A 22904-nucleotide genomic window follows, 5' to 3' on the forward strand; every position below is an offset into this window, starting at 1 on the left:
TAAATTAATATGTGGGTGTAACAAATAGGTTTGCACAGTTTGTTTATTGATCTCCTATCTAACGGTCTAACAATCGTTATAAAATTAATTACAACTTTCTATTTTGAATATTTCCTTCTGGTTCAATCAATAGTAGCTCCTCAGAATAATTCTGCCACTTGTGTGTCACACAGATAGATTCAACGCACACTTAAAACAACAGTTCTAAGGTGACCGCTGAGGTCTCAGTTGTAGATCTCATCTTGTTTGTTAGTTGCCAGGCTCGACTGTGCAGTCAGTTGGTTCTACAGACAACCCACTCCCGGCAGTTCTCTTACAGTAGTTCAGTGTTTGACTTCTAGTTGTATCATGAGCTCCATGTGTCTAAAACACATACAGTGTCATATAAACATGTTGATAAATAGGTAATATTACTAGTAGAGGAAATTTCTTACAGTAATGAAGTGGTATATACACAATTTAAACATTAATAATAAGCTTTTATAAGACTAGACTAACCGAACTTAGCAAAAGCAAACTAAATGTCTTTGTATGCCTGAGAGCCCCCAACACAGCACTATGATCCAAGTTGTGGAGTCAACTTCGATTGTGGATGTTTCCAGCCCAGTGGTGATATTGGGAGACAGCAACGATAGCCTTAACAATAACTTCAGGAACATCTACTGTATATAGACAACAAGTTAGCCCTCCACAGTAAAACCAGGACAGTCTCTTCATATCTACTATTCCATTAAGACATGAGAAGTGTTTAGAACATTCAGCTGACAGAGAAAAGAACAGTCAATAACAAGATTCCTGAATTCATGACCAGGTTAAATAATTTATTTATTATTAAATCAACATTTATCTTCAAACCTCTCAATAATTATCTTCAAAATTCTCTTTTAGTGGAGCCGTATAAAATAGCCTTCGGAGGATGAAGAAGTCAATTGGAAAACTCTTGAGACGCAGAATAAAAACCTTCTTCAAGATGAACATACAGGTTCTACTAACCTTAAGCGTAATCTGAAATTAATAATAGCAAGCCCACAATAATTAAATCCTCTGATTTTAAAATTGACCATGTACCCAACAACAGTGGTATTCATATTATAGGGACAGGCATGTTTGAGGTGAAAAACAAGCTAAAACGTAACAGTGTCAATGTTTTGCACGTTGTTTACTTGCTGATATACATAATAACAGTTGCTATTTACATGATCCATGACTGCTAGAATTGAGTTATTTTCAGAAAACACCATCTACGACATCAACTATAAAATTTGGTAAATAAGTATCTTTCTCTGCAAAAATATGGCCAAGCACTGTTTGTTTTGAACTTATATGTTTTCTCCACCTCTACCTAGTAGTTTAATCCTTTCAGCACCCTGAACGCAGAACAAAAAGTCTAAGGATCTCAAATCGCAGATTGACCTTGAAACTGTTTCAACTCCAGTTATGATAACATCAGTTGAACTTTCTTTATAGCAGCCGCAATAAAGGTGTTAACTGAGTATTTATAAGTAAGAAAATTAACAGTATTATCGTCAGCATATATCTATTTTTGACCATGTTTCTCATAATAACTTAATTGAGGTGGTAAATTTGAATTGATTTAATTTCTCTTTTATATCTGGTTTTTTTTACTTTCCTTATTAAACACTAGTAAAATTATAATGAAATTTAAAAGCAATGATCCATTACTCATAAAAAATTGCCGACCCATTTCAATTCTACTATCAATATTAAAAATATTTTAAAACATATTTTATATTACATTGTACAAATTCCTAGATAATTACAAAAATACTTTAAATCATCTAGGCTTCAGATGAAATAAATTCATTTTCATAGTAGTTAAATATTTTATTGACTCTACAGTAAGTCTTGTTAGTAAAAAGAAAAGAGAAAACATGACCACGTAATGCATATACAGTGTTAGCTCCGGGGAAATTGGGGTTTCATTAGTACATTAGATAACACAAGAATCACCGATGTTCAGCAAATTACCGTGAGCTCACTACATTTAAAAACTATCTAAAAATGTACCAAGACCAACTTAGAATAACCCAAGCATTTACTAAAGTGCCAAAGGTGACCTGTTATCACAGTCAGCAAAAATACATTTCAGTAATTTTTAATAAAATGATAACATGTTTTACCACATTATAAGGATAAAGTCTTTCATGTTTCAATCAAGAAAGTGTTATAAATATTAATTGGCAATATAATGACCCTATAAGCCAAATACCTTAATGTTATTGTAAATTATATAACGTCATATCTACCATGTGTGCTACACAACATCTACTAAGGACTGGTGTCTCTTATCAGCACACCACCGAATTGTAGACAAATGCCACACCACTCCGTTTCCAACTGAGTAGAAGTTACCAAGCAGATAAGTGTGGTGGCTGGGAGCGTCGACATAAAAGCTGTAGACTGCACTCTTAGCGTGCTAACCTCAGACAGCAATACTGTCGTCAGTATCTATTTCTACTAGAGTGTACTGCTGTGGTTATTACTTTCTACAAATTGATGCAGGAAATAAATTTATTTGGCCACTTCTACAATTATGACCTCTTAATAAAAGCAATCAGCCAAGCTCACGTAAACACTGCCAACTTTTGATTATTGTTACAGAAGTAGAACCATCAAATAATGTTCAAAAGTGTTACAAAACACGTTGCAAAATATCCTTGTGTTTTCTGCACAATTGGTTTCCAGTATTCAGCCATTAGATGGAAAGGATTTATGAAAGGTGGTTCCATCCAATTTTTTTTTTTAATTTAAATGATAAACAACTTTTAAATAAGCTTACACTTAGGCACTTACACTTTCACACTTAGGCAGTAGCCTAAGTCTGTACACAGCAAGACAAGCAGCATAAGCACAAAAAATAACTGTTTGCTTGACCCAGGTGTTTCAGTTCTAGATGTAGTTGCTGGGCCATCTAACTCCCTCTGCACAGCAAATAACATCTCTTCAGCATACCTGAAAAACAGTCTAATCTCACGAATGAGGAAGAGAAATTACAAATGGCTGCCACCAGAGGTAGAGCACTTTTAGATGAAAACCAATTTTTAAAAGGTCGTATTGCCATTGTGAGCATCAAATTAGCTACCAACGAGCCGGTGATAGAAGAGATGGGGAAAGTAACAAATGATATTAACAATTTCATCAAGAAGTTCTACAATGTCAAAGTACTTTTTACTTTACAATGGCTTTATTGTTCTTCATGATCCCTCTAAGAAAAGAATTCATGTGTGGTCTTAAACCAATTCATACAAATTTTCTGCAAGGTTTAAAGGGTGTCTTGATGCCAAGTCGTCTGATAGGTTGCTTAGCATCTTTACTCCTGTGTATAATGGTTTACTCTCAAACAGAGCTGTTATGTATACTGGCAGTATCAAAGTTCCTGCATGTCTGCTGTTGTGTTCATTAATGTCACTGGAGGATCTTCAGTCACACAGTACAGGGTGGTTTCCAGGAAGAAGATGGAAGGAACTGTCGATAAGTCCAGATTTTTTAATATTCCCTGCAGCTCTGCCTAGGACCTAAACCTGTCATAATTCTGAAAATCTTTTTCTGCATTCTCATGACACAGCACAGTTTGCCTTTTGAGGAGCCACCCCAGACAGAAATTCCAAAGCTTACGTGACTCTTAAACAGTGTGGGATATGCTGCTATTGTTGCATCTAGAGTACTATTGGAATTAATTCGTTTTAAAGCATACAGAATTAAACCAAATCTTAGGCAGAGGCTGTCAGTTTGACAGCTCCAGCATCAAGTATGACACCAAAGTGTTTGATTTTGTCAGCTATTGAGAGATTGGGTAAGTCAGACGCTGAAGCCTTTGTACTTCCAAATGGCACATGTTCAGTTTGAGACATGTGCATCATAACACAACATGAGATATCATTTACATAACAGACTTTGTGATGAACAGTTCTAACGTTCGGCATTAAATTTAACTATTAAAGGAAAATCATACATTTGGATATCTGTTTACCAAATTCATATTTTATTGACACAGTTCTAGGATCTACGGGAACATTTTCTTTGAGCAACTGAAAAAGCATTAACAAAGCACTTAAACTGGAAACAGTTCACACAGCAACAGCTTCTTTTAAAGAAGATAATAAACCGAGACAAGAAGACAACATTCAGGACGCTTTCACTTTCTCACTTTGAGAGATTTCCAGAACGCTCGTCTTTCCTTCACCGGGTAGGTCTTCATGGAGAGGCCACTGTTAGAGATCTCCAGATGTTCCAGCGCATCTGTCTCCACTGGAGTCCACTCGACTCCTCCCCCAGACGGAACTCTGCGAAACAGAAGTTCTGTTAATGTTAGTGTGTGGAGAAAAGAAGGAAAGTAGAACGTGTCTAACTGAGGCTAAAGGATAATCATGGTTCTGGATAAAATCTATGATCAATACTTACTTAAAATGGATTTACAATGTAACTTATCCAATGAAGGAGAGTAAATTACAGTTTTAATAATTTATTGTTTTACCTTGTTAGTACAATAAAGTTACAATAGGCACGTATTTCTACAGTGAACTTTGAGCAACTGTATTTGCTTTCTTAGGACAAGAAGCTTATAAATTGCACCTAGTCCTATAAGGACCATTGCGCCGCTTACAAAGTGACAGGATATTCAGGATGGGTAAGGTTAGTGTGTAGGGACCGCCTCCTATCGAGATCCATGAGGAATAATTTAGGGCACTAATCTCAAAGTAATGTCCCCCCGGGAGAAGGGGAGGCCAGCCCTGAACCAGCCCCTCCAGTCTAAGCAGGTAGGGGGTGGCACACCCTTATGTTGAGGCTAGCAAGAACCTCTGAGGTTAGGGAACGAACCCCACCAACTCCAACAGTCATCTCCCATAGTAGACTAGACCTATCGAATTGCCCTTGCACCTCAGAATCTCGACATTTGCGGTTAGTGATATGCCGCTCCTGGACATCCATAAGGTTGCCCAGACTTAAGTGACACATCGGTTTTTGCTGTGCCCAGTGGTTACTTACTTTTGTATACGCAGAACCATTTTTAGTTTCACGCTACCCTTTGGCAGTTACAGAACTGCTTGATGTCTTGTATCAGAAGCAGTGGCCATAGGTAGAGTCAAAGGTAACTAACTCTAATAGAGTCTGAGTTAGAGATATAGAGAATAGATTCAAGCACTGTTTTGACCAGAGTACTGTTTGTCACTACTATACAACTCGGAGAACAAAAGGAGACCAGCCAGTAAAATCAAATTTTCAGTGTTCTAAATTACGAATATAACAACTACACTTCTTGCACTTACGAAGTTTTTGCAAAATTGGTCCACATTTCAATCATCTTGAGAGAAAGTTTGTAATCTGCGCTGTTTGGGTCCTTAGCATAGTTTCCTTCCATTGGGAACAGATTTGTTAACTCGTCCAAGTGACAGGCACCTGAAAATATGCGGCAAGATTAGAATCAGTTGTCATATATTCTGAATTCTGCTACTACAATAAATTCAAGTGCAATACAACAAGGATTGGTTCCATCTATAGATTGTTGTGTTTTTATAATTTTAGATGTTGAAATCTGGATTTTTGACAAGAGGAAAAGGACATATCGCTCACTCTCAAAACAGAGACAGAGAGATAGAGAAATCAGGAAGGACTGAAAGGAAAGATAGCGCTACCTTTGGAGTAATTCTGGTATCACAATTTTGAGTAAAAATTGGACACTATTGTGACAAGACAGGCAATCTGCTCCTTCTACTTTATAAAAAAGAAACAATTCATTCTACCAGCTTCTTCTTATTGGAATCAAATACTTAATTCATAAACAAACACTCCAATAATGATGAAATTTTATTTTTGTGAGGCCTTCGTGTTCAATAAATACATCATCAGATCCACATAGCTGAAAAAGTGGTTAAAATAATAATACAAACAATTTAGACTTAAATAAAACACATGTCATTAAAAACACAATGAGATAAAATTTTAAAGGCCAGGAAGTATGTCTACTGTATATGTAAAAATTAATATTTAATTAGGTTAAAGGCAGTAACGGTAAATTTTGGAAAGGTCCAGGCTCATTATTTACTAAATCCATTTGGTTCTTCTGTATATAAATCGTTTCGTAGGCATTGAGGATTTATTTATTTTGGTTTATTTTAATAATTGTACTTGTGAAAAGCAGTGTCCAGTTTTTCCACGGCTAATAATTTTCTTTGTTATCATCTTGTCAATCATTTCAGTTTTGTAGCCATTAAATAATGCATATCCGTTGGTACAAGGGTATGTGTGTTCATTGAACACAAAAATAAAGTTTCGTTATTATTGAATTATATTGAATTCGTTTGTTTATGAATTAAATAAATAAACAATGCTTTAAGCTCTGCTGTTTGAAACTTTAAATTAAAATATGAATTTCTTAATGAAAAAGAAGGGTTACCTAAGTCAACTTCGTTGTTCCAAAATATGGAACATAGTGAGAAAGTCTTGTTGTAGGTGTAGTAAAAGAGGTACTTGGGTCCCTGGTGACGTTCTACGGTGTCCAGAACTCCGTTGATAAACCAGGCATCTGAGTACATCTGGAATACAGCATGTTAGTTGAAAATTGCAAAATGTGTTTTAAAAACATTAACAAAATGTACTATAATATGAACTCATTATTTTTAACTGATAAGGGCAGGTAAGAGGGTAATAAACACATGACAAAAGAAAGAATAGAAAGAAAAGGGTTCCCAATTTTGCCTGTGCCGGTGTAATGTGTGATTGTGGTCTTGACTTTTCGTGCTTGTGACTTGTGCTCATGTCTTGCATCCTGTGCAGTGACAACGCCTGGGTTCATTTTCTCCTGTCTGGACTCCAAGCAGCTTTAGGGTATATTTGTCTCCTTTTCTTTCTTTTGTTATGTATTAATTTCCCTCTCGTCTGATAAAGAGAACATATTTCAATGCTCGAAACATTGTGTTTAAAACATTTTGTAACATCGTTATGGCAAATGTTCGAAATCCTATTATGCTTTCAAGCTAAAATTAAAAACAAAGTCAATGCCATAGTGCAAGACAGAACAAACTCGCAAAGTACTTTAAGGTTTTACCCCTGGAAGACCACAAATACGATTCTTTCAAATATCCTGTTTGTACAAAAAATGGAGTTAACCCATTTATCACATATTTTTTTATGAAATCAGCCTTTTGTCCTCAATGAACTTTAAAAAAAGAATCCATGTTCTATAAAAAATTACCTTAGGAAACGGCCAAAATATGAGTGAATTATGAGACTATCGTATTTCAGATATGATTAGTACAATGTATAGCCTTGTATACGTTTTTTTTTTTTATTTTAAAGAATCATCCCACTTACTCTAAAATTGTCAGGGTAGGATCTCTAACCTGTGTTATCTGGGTTATCATGTCGGGTTTGATTTCTGTGTTATCGGACCCAAAGTAGAAGGACCGGACAGCCTTGGTGATGGCGGCAGAGTCGGGAGATCTCTCTCCGTACAACAAGGAGATCGGAGCCAGACTGTCGTACTCAGCGTTCCACTGCTTGAACTTTGAACTGACGTCTCCCCCTGTCACACCTTGAACGGCAATAGCAAAATGTTCAAGTACATTCTAGAGGATTATCCTTTTAAAAACACTTGTGCCAGGGACAAGGTATTTACTTGAAAAGTTGATAATTATCAGTTTTGACAGTTATGTTCCAAATCTGTTCTATTTTGAGTGATGTTACATCTGAGTTTAGTTTCAATACCAATGTCAGGTGTAATATTCTTCAGTTCCACTCAATATAGGCTATAAGATTAGTAAACGTCAACCCATTCATTTAATGTAGAAATTTTAATTTTAATGAAATAATGGTATTTTACAAGAGGGTGGAATCTGGATTGATGTATTCTGTAATTCTATTCATGAAAAATTTCATATATGTTACAGTAATATTATTTATTTTTTTGTTGCAGCATTCCCTAAAAAGGAAGTAAACAATTTAAAAATGAATAATTGAATAACAAATTACTAAAGTACAAAACAAGTACAATGGCGTAGTGTAGCGGGTACGGCGGTTATCGCAAGATAACCAGATCAAGCAACGTCGAGCGTGGCTGCTGCTTGGATGGGTGACCGCTGAGCGATCCTGTCCTTGCAAGCAGCCCGCCTGCCCGGCCATTGGTGGTGGTTCGGAAGTCACCTTTAAGCCGTTGGTCCCCAGGTTAAGTGTTAGGGAGGGTTTCCTAGCCTAACTTCGCCTGGTAAAATAAAACGTTCTTTACTTTTTTACTTTTACTTTTAAAACAAGGCTTGCACGAAATACTAAAGACAAATCTGTTAATAATACAGTTAAAGAGAGGAAGGATCTCTATAAAAAGAAAGTAATTAACTTAAAATTTTATTTTGACAATAAAATTAAAAGCAAATAATATTCCGAAAACTACTAGGAAAATAGTAAATTTTGATATGGGGAATGATGTTAAAATATATAATCACACTATCCTTCAGAAGGAAGCAAAGTTTACCCTTGACACAAAAGAGGTAGGTGATTTATTTATTAATAATTTTGTTAACATAGTGGATATCAAGTCAGGTCAAAACAATGTTACGATAGCGAGAAATTAAACAATTTGAGGTGACAGATGCATATTTCTGTAAATATTTGAAGTTGGAGCCAACTAATAGGAGTGAAGTAGAAGACGTTATTTATTATTTTGATATCATGTTCTCAAGTAGATTTGATAAAGTCAAAGTCAAAATATTTCAAAAGTCAAAGTCAAAATATTGTCAAGTTACTATGAAGTACCTATAGTAACTTTTAAACATGTTAGGTCTATGATAAGTGAAGTGCTAACACACATTATCAGTTCTTCTTTTGTGACAGGCATTTTTCCAGATGAATTGAAATTGGATAAAGTTTTGCTTCTTCACAAGAAAGATAGCATAAAACAGGTGCCTCATTATAGACCAATTTCACTGTTCACCATCTCTTTCAAAAATATATGAAAACAGTACAGAAAAGGCTTTTAAAACTCCTGATGAGAATAACTATTCATCTAGATTGCACTTGATTTTGTACTCTAGATGTCTCTGATGTCAAAATGACCACAGCAATGCTATCGTGGAGATTGAATACAATATTTTAATTCCTTTCTATTGTTTACTTCAGCTTCTACTCTAATACATTAATTACCATTAATAATTAACTGCTCCTCCCATCAACTGAGAGTGCTCTCAATCAGTGCAATACAACTCTACACTTACTGCAAGTTTTGATCCCACCCTCAGCGTAGTTCATGCCAAATATAACAGGAACAGTTGAAGTTAGCTCCCAAGGACTCTTGGTGAGAAACGCATCCTTGACACAAGGTTTCTCGATCACCGGCTTCCACACCACAACAGGGTCCAGATCCCATACCTGTTAGACCACGGGAATAGGAACACACAGATTAGGAGAACAAAGATCATAAAGAATACAACGATTCAGAAGAAAGGATGGATATGAATGTACCAGGAAATGTTTGTTAGTTCGGACAATCGTTTCTCCCGGCAGTTTTTGCAGACAAGCAAGGAAGTCCTTGGATGGGCTGAAAGGACAGCCGACAAGCTCAGCGACCACAGCAGCTCTCTTCTTTAGAACACCTGGTTCTGCGTATCCCCAGGGACACAGCCCGCTGCCGCTATGGATGATGGCTCGGTGGAATAGACCTGCAAGAACAAGTTTCAGTTTTACAAAACTGCTCTGAAACGTTTCGACATATTTTTTAATATCATCGCTCAGACTTTCCACCTTGGGTCTCAGCATATCACCTACATACCAGGATGGTATGTTAAATAAAGATGTTTCTACTATTGTAAAGTGCTCCTGACTCCAAAAAAGTTTCTAAAAAGTGTCTTTAATTAATAGTTTAGTAGTATTTAAGAGTCATCAAGAAGACTTTTTCTTTTCATTATGTTGACATAAAAACTTTAAGTTTGTAACCATTCACCATTTTTTAACTTGAAAATATTTTTTTAATTGCCATATAAAGAATTGAGCTAACTAATTTTTGAACTATTACTATGCAATCACATTAACTTATTCAAGGATCTTATCATACAGAAGAAAAGGAATAGTTGTTAGAATACTGAAGAGACAAACTGTTTTGTCCGAGGCAGACATATTTCAGCATTTAAATTTGATGACTTCTTAGACTATAGGTCTGATCACGGTACATGGTCACCTGAGGAAGCATATCCTTCGGGAGGATCCGCTCTGTAGAATGTGTGATAAGCAGGATGAAACTGCCGAACACTTGCTCTTTGATTGTCCTGCAATAACAAGGGAGTGGTATGCCATCTTTGGTAGTTTGGACAAGGGTGGTGAATTTCTCCAGGATGACCTGATGGTTTGTTTTCGGCGGTTTGTGGAACTACTAAAATCATAGACTGGTAGGCCTCATGGCGTACTTCCGGGGTGTGCGCAAAAGGCCCTTGAGGTTTAAGTGCATGGCAATAGGCCGCTTTATAGAAGAAGAAATCATTGTATTACCCCAAGATCAATGTCTTAGCCAACACCATTTAGTTCTGAACACTCTGCCACTAGGAATACAATAACCTTGTCTAAAGCATTTATTTGGTTTGGTTCCACAACAATTCCTTTTCAAATACTGTAAAATGAAATGGTAGAAAGGAATTAATTAATTCTGAGTGTCAAGCTTGTATTCTGTCTCAGGGATGAGTTAGCTATTGTCCCATCAACGAGAGAGTGGTATCCTACAAACCTTTGCTGGCTGGGGACACGGTATGCAGATGAGTGCTGGCAGCCCCAGAGCTCTCGCCGAACAACGTGATTGAGTCCACATCTCCTCCGAACTGGGCAATGTTCTCCTTGACCCACTTGAGCGCCATAAGCTGGTCCTTCATGTGGAAGTTGCCTGGGATGACGTCATCTTCTGTGGTCATAAAACCTGCGATCAAAACATCAACTGTCAGACAGAGGTTGAAAGAAGCGTGAACACAAGGATGCAGCCAGCGAGGGGGTTCAAGAAATCGGGACTCCCCTCCTAAATGTTCATCGTTCCTCAACAAAAAATCGGGTCAAGAACTTTTTAAGGAACAAAATAGGGCCTTACTCTCTGTCCACTACGGAAAAATATCAGTTGTCTGGACCCCCTCCTCAAATTTGTCCTGACTACCTTCTTGCAACATTTAAATAAGGATGCTGAAATCCAAGCAATACACAAGGCAATAAAAGTATATAACATCAATTTCTGCCCCTATTGTGCCCTAAAGACATCATTAACACACCTATTTCAAGTACTGAAGCATCAAGGCAGTATTTATTGTAACATTTACTCACAAAAGATGGCATGAGTTGCTAATTGATGAATGAGTTCTCTATCACCAGTTTGAGAAGAATGACTGATCAAGAGAACTTCTAAATATTTATACTAAAGCACCACCTCTAATTGGTTACATCGACATCATGAAAATTTATTAAATGGTATTCGTGTATATATGTAACAACTTAGTGTTTACTTCATTTACGAGAAAGTTCTGAAAAAGGTGGAGTTATTTTGTTTATTCTTTATATTTTTATGCTGAAATGAAAAATTTTATGCTTTAAACATTATTATTTGCAAGCTTTTCACATAATTAACAGATTTTTATTAATTCATAGTTATTAACTGAATAACAACAACAGCGCTCCACAGCAGATACAGTTATAACTAACTCCACACAGTCACCTGGTGGCAAGAATGAGAACTATGCGTGATAGGCTTCTGGTGGCCAAGGAATTAACTAACTGACATATTTGAGTCTGCTTGCAAAAGGTTGTGAGGATTACTATATATTTACCATTTGGTGAAGAGATAGAAATGCCCGAGCAGGTTGCCACTTTTTCACATGTGAACGTATACTGCTTTTAAATGTTCGTAGCTTTTACATGAAAGCCAGGGTCTAATATAAATGCCATTTTTTCCATAAAGTAAAAACTGAAATTTAAGATCATTGTAAATTATTGTGCACAAGAACATATTTTTATTTTTATTTTTTGTAAGTGAACGGTTGCTTTAAATCTGAAGAATTCCCAAACTTCTTTAACCCTTTCACAACAATTCATTTAACCCTTTAACCGATGACATCGACTGGCGGTTGGTTTCTAAAAGTGCCGATGGCCGACTAGATCAGCTTTTTGAATTTTTATTACTCTAATATAAAATGTTAACATATGACATTGTAATTAGTCTCATTTTATACATAAGAAGTCAAATAAACATAGATTATTTATTAAGCTTTGAATTTTTTACAGCTGGTAAAAGCTATTTGCCAAATATGATAGACAACTTTTATACGAGTCAATATTTAGCACTAATTATGAGAGAGTTCATACCCAGTATATCAAATACTTATTTGTTTGAAATTTTTAAGTTATACTTGTTCCTACTTAGATATGAAACAATGAAAAATTTGCATAACAATGTATTTCGATCCATACATTACTAAATTTACGTGTTGGTAAATACGTAAAAATTAAAAAAAAAAAAAACTATAATTTGTTTGTATAACATTTTAATTTAAATATTTCAACAGCTTTTATCATCCCAGTAAATATTATGTCATATCTAACTCTTCCCCAAACACAGTACAACGAAAATCTTCCACTTATGTGTACTTTGGAAAAAATTTGTGAATTACGATTTTGTTGAACACTACACAAATGCCTAACATAAAAAATCAAAACTCAGTTACAGAAAATCATAAATCATCTATACAGATACTTACTACTTAAAATTTGGTGTGTTTGGTCCCATGTAATACATAAGGAACAATAAAAAGGTGTATACAAATAAATCAAGATAATAAGACTTAATGGTTCTTATGTTTAAAAGTTTTAAAGCTTTAATGGCCGCTATTTTGAAAATGCTAAAGATAATTTCATATTATTTTCAGTAACTGGCCTTATCATAAACAAATGTAATATAATTTAACTAATTAGTTTTTAAGAAATTATCTATATATATAAAAATGAATGTTTGTATGTTTGTCCTTTATGGAATCGTGAACTATTGGACCGATCATGATGAAAATTTGTACGTATATGTATTTTTCCACGGAGAAGGTTTATAAGCTATGCCCATCCCTTTCCCGATTCAGGATTCCGCCCCACTGGTTACAGAAATACCCATAAGAAATGCATTGCAGCAAACATATGTTAACGTCTTTTCAAATTTTTAATCAGCTGTTCTTTGTAAACATATATTACACTTATAGTTTTAAAGCATAGAGTAAGCTTAAGAGAAACGACAAATTTTGTTTAAACTGTTTTTGCAATCACTGTTAAACATAGACTTTACTATCCAGATAATACAATTCAAATTTGACGTAAAAATTCACCTTTAACTGCAATATTTATTTAATATAAACCATGCTCATGCTTGATCAGAAGAGTAATGCAGATATCATAATTACTATCTTACGTTGGCTACAAATATAAAGAATGTTAAAAATCAACCTTAGTTGTTTTTTTTTGACAGAAGTATGGTTCTCAAAACTCCGTGTGTACATATTCTCTCGATCGAGACAACAAAGCAAGCTCAATCGTGGCATCGGAGATATAACTAATTTAATCTAAAATTTATTATAGTAAAAAAAAATTTACTAAGTAATATAAGGACTTCGGTTCTTAAGATTTGCGTGCGAAGCCGTGGGTAACAGCTAGATAGAGGCAGGAATATGGTACATACCTTCATAATACGCCCAAGAGGCTCACGATGGAACGACTATCAATTATCTCAGCAATGTTTAGAATGTGATAGAAAAAGAATAAGTGAATATAGTGTACTGTTTTCAACGGGAAATTGCGTGCGAAGCCGCGGGCAACTTTTGCAAAAAATTATTGAAATGCGCAGCAAAGCGCGCCGGGCCCGCTAGTTTTTTATAAAAAAAAACACACATACAGATAGAAAGATAACTAAGCATCGGAGACCCATGTTCATATATGTGTCTTTACCTGAGCAATAACGTGGTGTACTTATGTCCAGAGAGTTACGGGACACCCTGTATAATACAAACTATTTAATGACTATATTCTATGCATGTATATGTCCTTGACCAATAAATATTTTGATTTGATTTACCAATGATTCCAATCCTGTAGGAGAAGGTCACAAGGATGACATCCTTGTCTAGCAGGAGTTCAGGACCGTACCGAAATTTCTCGCTAGACATGCCCATATAAGCTCCTCCATGTATGTACACAATGACAGGCAGTTTAGTGCTTGGATTTACCTGTGTGCAGGAACAAAACATTGAACAACGTTCTGCCGAAGGCATTCATTGGTCAAATTAACAACTACTTAACACTCCATAAAGTTCCAATGTTCAAATATTTTAAAGGACAAGTTATGAAAGTGAACTTCGACCTTCCTTTGAAGGAATACTGCAACATTCTGGTTTCAGAGCCGTGAAGGTGGTGACCTGACTTTATTACTGGTTCAAGTTTGTTTGGAAGGATTTTTCTGCAGTCTTCTCAAAAAAGAATATGTGAGAAAATGGTAGTTCCTGTTTGGCGGCATTTACAGATATGAAGCATACTTGGTTCTAAGATAATAGGACTTTAGAGATTCTGTTTCTCGTGAGGTGTCAAATCTCTTGAGACCACTGCAAAGGAACGTCGAGAAAAGAGGCACACTTCGGGTCTGAGCACAGTGGGATCGTCTTTTTATAATTCTAAGAAAACTATGTTGTGCTTTTGTGGAGGAAATTGTTACTAATCTAGAACATTGAACTCTTGGCATAGGCCTACATTTGATAAAATAATAAAAATAACAAAGACAAAATTATTATTACTGTTAAAGTATTATTTCTCGTCAAGTAACACAGAAAACATCAAATATGTATTTTTATAAGATCCTTTTTTTTGTCGATAGTTGATTTATAAAAATTTATTTTCTATACACAGTTATACATACGATTTTGAATCTAGAAAACTGTGAATCTAGATTTCTCTATGAAATCTGTTATTGTCTTATTGAGTATTTCATATAACCTGATGTTTTCAAAACAAATAACACATTATTGTGTTTAGTGTATGCTAATAAGGCTGAGACATTCCTTGGATTAAAATAAGGCTACTTTCAAACCGTTATTGTCTAATTTTAAATATATGGGGTAACTTACTAAATTGTTGTGAACAAATCATTAACAATTTTATTAGCACCAGGAGTAAAGACACTGAGATACAGACAGTCCTCGCTGCCAGACACCAGGTATCTGACAGCTTCGATCAGCACTAGTTGATGTAGACAGTGAGATTGTTCTGTGGGTAGGCTATATTCGAGGGAGATACTTACGTCAGGGGTGAAGACACTGAGATACAGACAGTCCTCGCTGCCAGATACCACGTCTCTGACAGCTTCTATCAGCACTAGTTGATGTAGACAGGGAGATTGTTCTGTGGGTAGGCTATATTCGAGGGAGATACTTACGCCAGGAGTGAAGACGCTGAGATACAGACAGTCCTCGCTGCCAGACACCAGGTATCTGACAGCTTCTATCAGCACTAGTTGTTGAAGACAGGGAGATTGTTCTGTGGCTAGGCTAGTATATTCGAGGGAGATACTTACGTCAGGGGTGAAGACACTGAGATACAGACAGTCCTCGCTGCCAGACACCAGGTCTCTGACAGCTTCTATCAGCACTAGTTGTTGAAGACAGGGAGATTGTTCTGTGGCTAGGCTAGTATATTCGAGGGAGATACTTACGTCAGGGGTGAAGACACTGAGATACAGACAGTCGTCGCTGCCAGACACCACGTCTCTGACAGCTTCTATCAGCACTAGTTGTTTTAGACAGGGAGATTGTTCTGTGGCTAGGCTAGTATATTCGAGGGAGATACTTACGTCAGGAGTGAAGACGCTGAGATAGAGACAGTCCTCGCTGCCAGACACCACATCTCTGACAGCTTCTATCAGCACTAGCTGTTGTACACAGGGAGATCGTTCTGTGGGAAGGCTATATTCGAGGGAGATACTTACGTCAGGAGTGAAGACGCTGAGATACAGACAGTCCTCGCTGCCAGACACCAGATCTCTGACAGCTTCTATCAGCACTAGTTGTTGAAGACAGGGAGATTGTTCTGTGGCTAGGCTAGTATATTCGAGGGAGATACTTACGTCAGGAGTGAAGACGCTGAGATAGAGACAGTCCTCGCTGCCAGACACCACATCTCTGACAGCTTCTATCAGCACTAGCTGTTGTACACAGGGAGATCGTTCTGTGGGAAGGCTATATTCGAGGGAGATACTTACGTCAGGGGTGAAGACACTGAGATACAGGCAATCCTCGCTGCCAGACACCACATCTCTGACAGCTTCTATCAGCACTAGTTGTTGTAAACAGGGAGATCGTTCTGTGGGAAGGCTATATTCGAGGGAGATACTTACGTCAGGGGTGAAGACGCTGAGATACAGACAGTCCTCGCTGCCAGACACCAGATCTCTGACAGCTTCTATCAGCACTAGCTGTTGTAGACAGGGAGATTGTTCTGTGGAGGCGTTTCGCACCCCTTCCCACGGCACGGGTGGTTCTGGACTCTGGACATAACACATGGCTGAATTGATGGTTAGAAATTCTGACAATCTTAATGAAAGGTATAGAAGAATATCGCTTGAAGGAAACAATTATACATGAATGACGTTTGAAATGGTCTACAGTTTTGGAAATAGTGTGATAACTTTTTGAACGATTATGAATATGATAAGGACTTTCATGTAACCAATGATATGTAATTTGATTAGAATTAAAGAACAATACTGCAGTTACCTGTCAGTAGTAATTTTTAATTAAAAGCATTTAACCTAGTATGATTTTGGAACAAATTGGTTACATTACAGATGCTTAACTGTAATGATATGGAATAAGATGCGATGTGGGAATCTGGGATGTTGTACGCGCCCAATTACAATGTTTCAAGTGTCCACAGATTTTATTACTGGATGCAATATCTTCTCATAGACTGATTATGTAATCAAGAGCACTGAGTACAAAAACACGAATTGCACGAAATATGACTGATTTTGTCGTTGATTAACATATGCAGACTATTGTCACCACGCCCCCAAGGACTTTGCCGGCGCGGGAGTCCAAGGAGGTCCGGACACCCTCCTCCAAAAGTTTTGAAATTGTCGTATTTCTATTTTAGCAAACTATTATTATTGTTTAAATAATTCAGTATTAATATAATGGCTGTTACTTTAAATTTATTACCAAATCAGTTTAATCTCATTTTACTATGAAGCCTCTTAAACCCCGAAATTTTTTTACTCAGTGTCTCACAATAGGTTTTTTCTAATATATGTTTTATTTATTGAAAATGTTGGGGACACTTCCCGTGTCGACATGTACTGCTGTCGATTGTTCTCAACATTGAAACTTTGATGGAACAAAATGGAGAATGAGCGTTTCTGCAGATCAAGTACTACATACAAATGGCTCAGAAGTCAAAAATAATTTTACTTTTGTACAAAAATTCTTCTACATATTATTATTTCTCAGTATGGATTTTTATACTGTGTACTGTGTTTTACAGACTATAAAAGCGTTTTTTTTTTTCAAAAACTATTTTTACATTAGTGTAATATAATTTATTACAGATAAAATAGTTAAATGTTGTAAAATAAACTAGAGATTTGGTTACATTTATTCGTCAAATAGTTAAGAAAACATCTATGGAAAGTAGCTGAAAGTAGCCTATTTATTGACAGAAAATGGGTTGACAGTTTTTACCAAGACATTATTAAGACATATTTATTAAGGCTTACATTTTTATTAATTTGTGAAGCACTTTCTGAGTTACCGTACCTATTTTATTTAAAATTACAGACCGAATGATACAATACCCAGCTAGGTGGCCATTAATCAAATTTTTTGTAGTTGAGGCAAAGATAACGTAAACAACGAGGTTTTAAGATAGTCTGGGTGGTCAAGGTTTAACACCTGTTTAATTGCAGATGACCTTTCTATGCAAGGCCGAAATATTTCACGAAGCTACGCTAATTTTGTGTGTTTCAATGCCACGTAAACAGGAACACATTTTAAAGGTGGTTCTTTCTTCGCCTATGGCATTTAAATTGAGGATACTAAACGTTATTATGGTAAAACTGCCCTAACCCACTTACAAATATGTATTGCTCTCCCCGGGATTCGAACTCGTGGCCTCTCGTATAGAGATCCGCAACCCCCCCTACGCTACGGTGGAAGGTCGTTACAATGGCGTTAGTTATATTACTTTATGTTATTACACTTAAGATGTAGCTTAGTAACACCATTTATCTACGAATACAACAAAAACAAATCAGTTATTGTAATTTAAAACAAAACGTTTTACAACATAAAGCTAAACAAAAGCCAGGTTCAAAAGGCGGCTAGTAAATGACCTTGAGTTTTTTCCTCTTAAGAACAATGTTAAACCTCTTGCAGTTTCACGCCCTTATTTTTAGTCGTATTATTATAGTAGATGTCTTATTTTAAAGAAACGTCAGTTTGAGTTTTTTTCTATATTTTAATGGATTATAAAAATCTCTAACTTTGTTGAACTTCATCGTACAATTATTTAAAAAGTAGGCCTACACACTAAAGAAATACTATAAAGTGTTTAGATGCGTATTAATTATATCTTTAAAATGAGACATCTCCATCACGATGCGATCAAAAAAGGGCGTAAAACTGCATGAGGTTTAACATTGTTCTTACCAGGAAATATTCAAGGTCGTATCGGCGTGGTTTAAACCTCGTGGCGTTCTTCCTACGGCGCGTCGCGTTAGCGCGGGTGACCCGGACCAAGCGGCTTATAGTCGGCTCCTAACTTAAAAACATATAAATGAAATGAAAGTAAACCAAACTACGGGAGATTTAAACGTACAGATGCAACACTTTCAATATTTATGTTTCTTTCTAAACAAAATATAAATACATAGAAAGATTAATATTCTAACAATTAAGAGCTGTGTCTTACCTGACAACTGATCTGACTCATCAGTTATGCTTGTAATGTATGCATCTAGATAAACAAATTCATTATTTTCATGTACAAATTATGTTTAATGAAAATTTGTTTCAGTAACTCTTTTTTTGTTCTCTTAGGATAAGAAGATTAGACATTGCACCTAGTCCTTTAAGGACCTTTGTGCTGCTTCCTGAGTGACAGGATATTCTGGATGGTTAAGGTTGGAGATAGGGCCGCCTTCTGTCGAGATCCATGAGGAAGAATATAGGGCACTAATCTCAGTTATGTTCCCTCGAAAGAAGCGGAAGCTAGCTCTGAACCAGCCTCTCTAGTCAAAGCAGGTAGGGGTGGCACGCCCTTATGTCTAGGCTAGCAAGAACCTTTGACTTTTAGGAAACCTTACCAACTCCAACAGTCATCTTCCGCAGTAGACTAGACCTACGAATTACCCTTGCACTCCAAAATCTCGATATTTGCGGTTAGTGATGTGCCACCCCTGGACATCCATAAGGTTACCCAGATTTAAGTGACACATCGGTTTTTGCTGTGCCCAGTGTGGGTTTAACTAGAAGGTACAAACCAGCCAGTAAAAATAAGGCATTTCCAAAAACGATCCCCTTGATATGTATGTGAATATGTCTCCCGCAGAGAACAGCACTTATGTAACTTTGTTAATTCTTCAAATTTACCATTGAAGTCCAGCTGTTTGGTATTCCCGACGATTTTATAGATTGTTATTAAGAATTCTTTAGATTGCGTCTAACGAGTTTTATTAACTCACAATTTCTTCCCTTTTCCTTACAAATGGAAAATAAACGGCAAAACCTAACATAAAGAGTCAAAACACAATATTAGAAGTAATGGATGTTGGATTTTTACTAAAATCAAATTAACCCCAGAACACTACAATATTATGATTATTCATAATTTATCATCCACCGATTGAAATCCAAATTGATAAATTGCTGTTCCAGCTTAAGACTAGAATGTAGATGAGAATTATCTCTTATTTAAAATAAAAGTTCAACTAAAACTATAATGAAGATTATTTCAATAACTGGTCTTGTGTAACAATGCTATTATAATTACTTAATTTGTACAACGGACTGATAATTATAAATATATATATATATATATATATATATATATATATATATATATATATATATATATCTTTATTCTCCTCATGAAGTCATACTTTACAAAACATACTTAACATTTTTAAATCTCAAAACAATTGAATAGTACAATTATACATATTCTAAGACCCAGGCTAACCTCAAAGGAAAATAATAGGGCCCCTAAGGCTACTAATTAGCCCATCTAGGGGTTCCATCATAATAATTATAACTATTAAAAATTAATGAGTTCAGGAGCATTAGTTTATAATTTTATTTATTAACAACTCTATTGTGATATAACAAACAAAAACTAAAAACAAAAGAATGTGCTTCTATGCCAAACCTTATGGACTAATCTATCAACTGAACTAATTAAATAGCCTAAAAACAAAACAAAGCATTATACCTTTTTTTATTTACTAAAAATATAACTAATTATAATAATCAAGTACAACATACAAAAAACAAAATACTTTCTCTTCTTAACAAAATGCCTAAATCAATCATATTTTACACACACACACGCACACTCGCACACATACACTTATACAGATACATACCTATAAAACATACCGCATACATACATAGGTACACATGAAACCTGTATGGATGCCTACCATTGTTACCTAACAATGTCTCCTTAAAACAAAAACCTATTTTGTCAATTTATTTATGTACGTAATGTCATCGCACAATACACAATAAAGTCTCAGGATTCTCCTGAGTTAGCAACCACACCCTGACTAGTTTAACAAATAATCTATAGTTTGTTTGTAATTTAATATCATCACTCAGTTTATTAAATAGCCATGGTGCTAAGAAGTTAAATGTTTTAGTATAAAAAGTTAAATTAGGTTTCGGAACAAAAATATTAGAAGTGCTTCTTGTATTCATTGTATGCAAAATTTCATTATTTTTAAATTTTTTATTATTAAATACGAATTTCAAGGTTTTAAATATGAAAAGAGATCTCAATGGTAATATTCTTAGCTGGATAAAACATGGAAAAGACGAATCAAGTCTACTTTTCTTCAGAATAATTCTTACAAACACTTTCTGCAAAGTAACAAGTGGTTTCAAATTTGTAATGTAGGTTCCTCCCCAACATGTAATACCATACTCTAATCTACTATTAACTAGAGCAAAGTAAAGAGTTCTTAGAATACTCTGAGGACACATGTCGCGGACAAAATAGAACAGACGTATACTTTGTAGAATTTTATTTTTCAATTTTGTAAGATGTAACTTCCAATTTAAATCTTGGTCCAATAAAACTCCTAAATATTTTTGTACTGGTACCTTTTTGAACTTTAGCACAATTATCACATACAATTCCACTTTCTAAACAGACTTGACATTTATAAACTAAGTCATTTTGTACATTAAAATTTTGTCTCAAAGAAAAATTAATATACATAGTCTTTTCAGTACTCAAGACCATGGAATTAATATATGGAATGATTGAGAAGACGTTAAAATAAGACAGAATATGGTCGAAATTGGTCTGTTTGTACTGATCTACTGAAAAAGACAAAATTGACTTGTGAAGGAAACAGGATTTTTCCGGACATTTGCCATAGTTCAGTGAAACAAGAAATCAGTAACACTACGTTTCGAGATCTGCAATCTGATCTCTTCTTCGGGTAAAGAACTTTAACCTAGTTTGTAATTATGTATTAGGTTAGTTCTTTACCTGAAGAAGAGATCAGATTGCAGATCTCGAAACGTAATGTTACTGATTTCTTGTTTCACTGAACGATGGCAAATGTCCGGGAAAATCTTGTTTCCTTCACAATCCTTCCATCGTCAAAAATAACCTTTAAACAAAGAAAATTAACTTTTGCCTTTTTTACGGGAAATGTATCTTAATTTCCAGATTTTATCGGAAGCGTTCTTGAGGTGAAACTTCATTCATCTATTGACACCACCTGTGGAATAAATATGCTTTAGCATAAATAAGCATAAATATTATGCTTTAGTTCATTACAAATTACAGTAAGATATACATTGTTAGGGGAACCTTTAATAATCTAATAAAGAAGGTTATGTTTTTACAAACCTTTTTATACGAATTACATTGAACAAAAGTAAGCGGGAGTCATCTTTCTTATTGTATCTGAAAGTAAAACCAGTTCAGCACCTTTTTGTGCTCAAAGTTTTAAACCTTTTTTTACATTAGGAGTGGTAAAAATCATACAAAATTATTACATCACAAGTATTGTACGAGAATTAGATCAGCAAATATGGTTAGAAACCCGTCTTAAAAAGTATTTTAAGGAGATCAATGTTTTTTCTAAATACTACTAAACCAGTTACATTAATACATTAAAAAAGCAAATCATTAGAAATATTTAAAATTGTTACAAAATAGTGGTTACTTGAACACGAAAACGTAATGTAATTATAGAATATCTTGCAATAAACTAAAAATACTGCAATTTTTTAAGGCACTATTTAGTTTGTAAGCGTTTTTGTTTAAAATTTATTTTAGTAATATAAACCAGGCTTGGCTGAATGTAGACTACAAAACAGTATTTTTTTATTTTAGTTTTGTTACGAGTAGGTTTTGTATACTATTTATTATATCAAGTAAATGGTATTGTAGACTACTTGTGTTTGTGTTTTTTCTTTAACCTTTTGTATCGTTGTCAGTATAGTTTTCGCCATAATATATGTTCTAATTATAGTACCGTTTATGTAAGAAAGAGTAAGGTTGTATAAGTCCGATATTTTGTAAAATATGTAAAAGGAATGTGATATTAAAATCTTTGTTTCTGAATTGCAAGCCTTCACAATTGTCAAAATTTTATGATTTTGAGGTGGAAATATATA

The 22904-nt window shown here is 35.1% G+C and overlaps 1 protein-coding gene across 1 annotated transcript; it reads right to left on the bottom strand.

Annotated features, from left to right (window-relative positions):
- Window positions 1-27: 27 nt before the first annotated feature.
- Window positions 28-16555, bottom strand: LOC124366623 (juvenile hormone esterase-like). The gene is made up of 10 exons (XM_046823219.1): window positions 16391-16555; window positions 14084-14234; window positions 10724-10909; window positions 9472-9668; window positions 9225-9378; window positions 7362-7552; window positions 6416-6554; window positions 5289-5418; window positions 4169-4304; window positions 28-363 (listed from the first exon to the last, which is right to left on the bottom strand). Exons 1-10 carry the CDS (start codon window positions 16553-16555, stop codon window positions 250-252), a joined length of 1563 nt encoding a protein of 520 aa, XP_046679175.1. The 3' UTR covers window positions 28-249.
- Between the last annotated feature and the right edge of the window lie 6349 nt (window positions 16556-22904).

Source organism: Homalodisca vitripennis, chromosome 7 (assembly GCF_021130785.1).
Source record: "Homalodisca vitripennis isolate AUS2020 chromosome 7, UT_GWSS_2.1, whole genome shotgun sequence".
In the NCBI taxonomy this organism is placed as follows: Eukaryota; Metazoa; Arthropoda; class Insecta; order Hemiptera; family Cicadellidae; genus Homalodisca; species Homalodisca vitripennis.

Excerpts from the sequence above, each read along its gene's own strand:
- LOC124366623 (XM_046823219.1), bottom strand. The coding sequence starts at position 16,555 with ATGTGTTATGTCCAGAGTCCAGAACCACCCGTGCCGTGGGAAGGGGTG. Across the intron at positions 5,419-6,415 it reads GAACAACGAAGTTGACTTAG|GTGCCTGTCACTTGGACGAG; the intron begins GTAACCCTTCTT and ends GCATATTTTCAG. Across the intron at positions 4,305-5,288 it reads ACCAATTTTGCAAAAACTTC|AGTTCCGTCTGGGGGAGGAG; the intron begins GTAAGTGCAAGA and ends TCTGTTTCGCAG.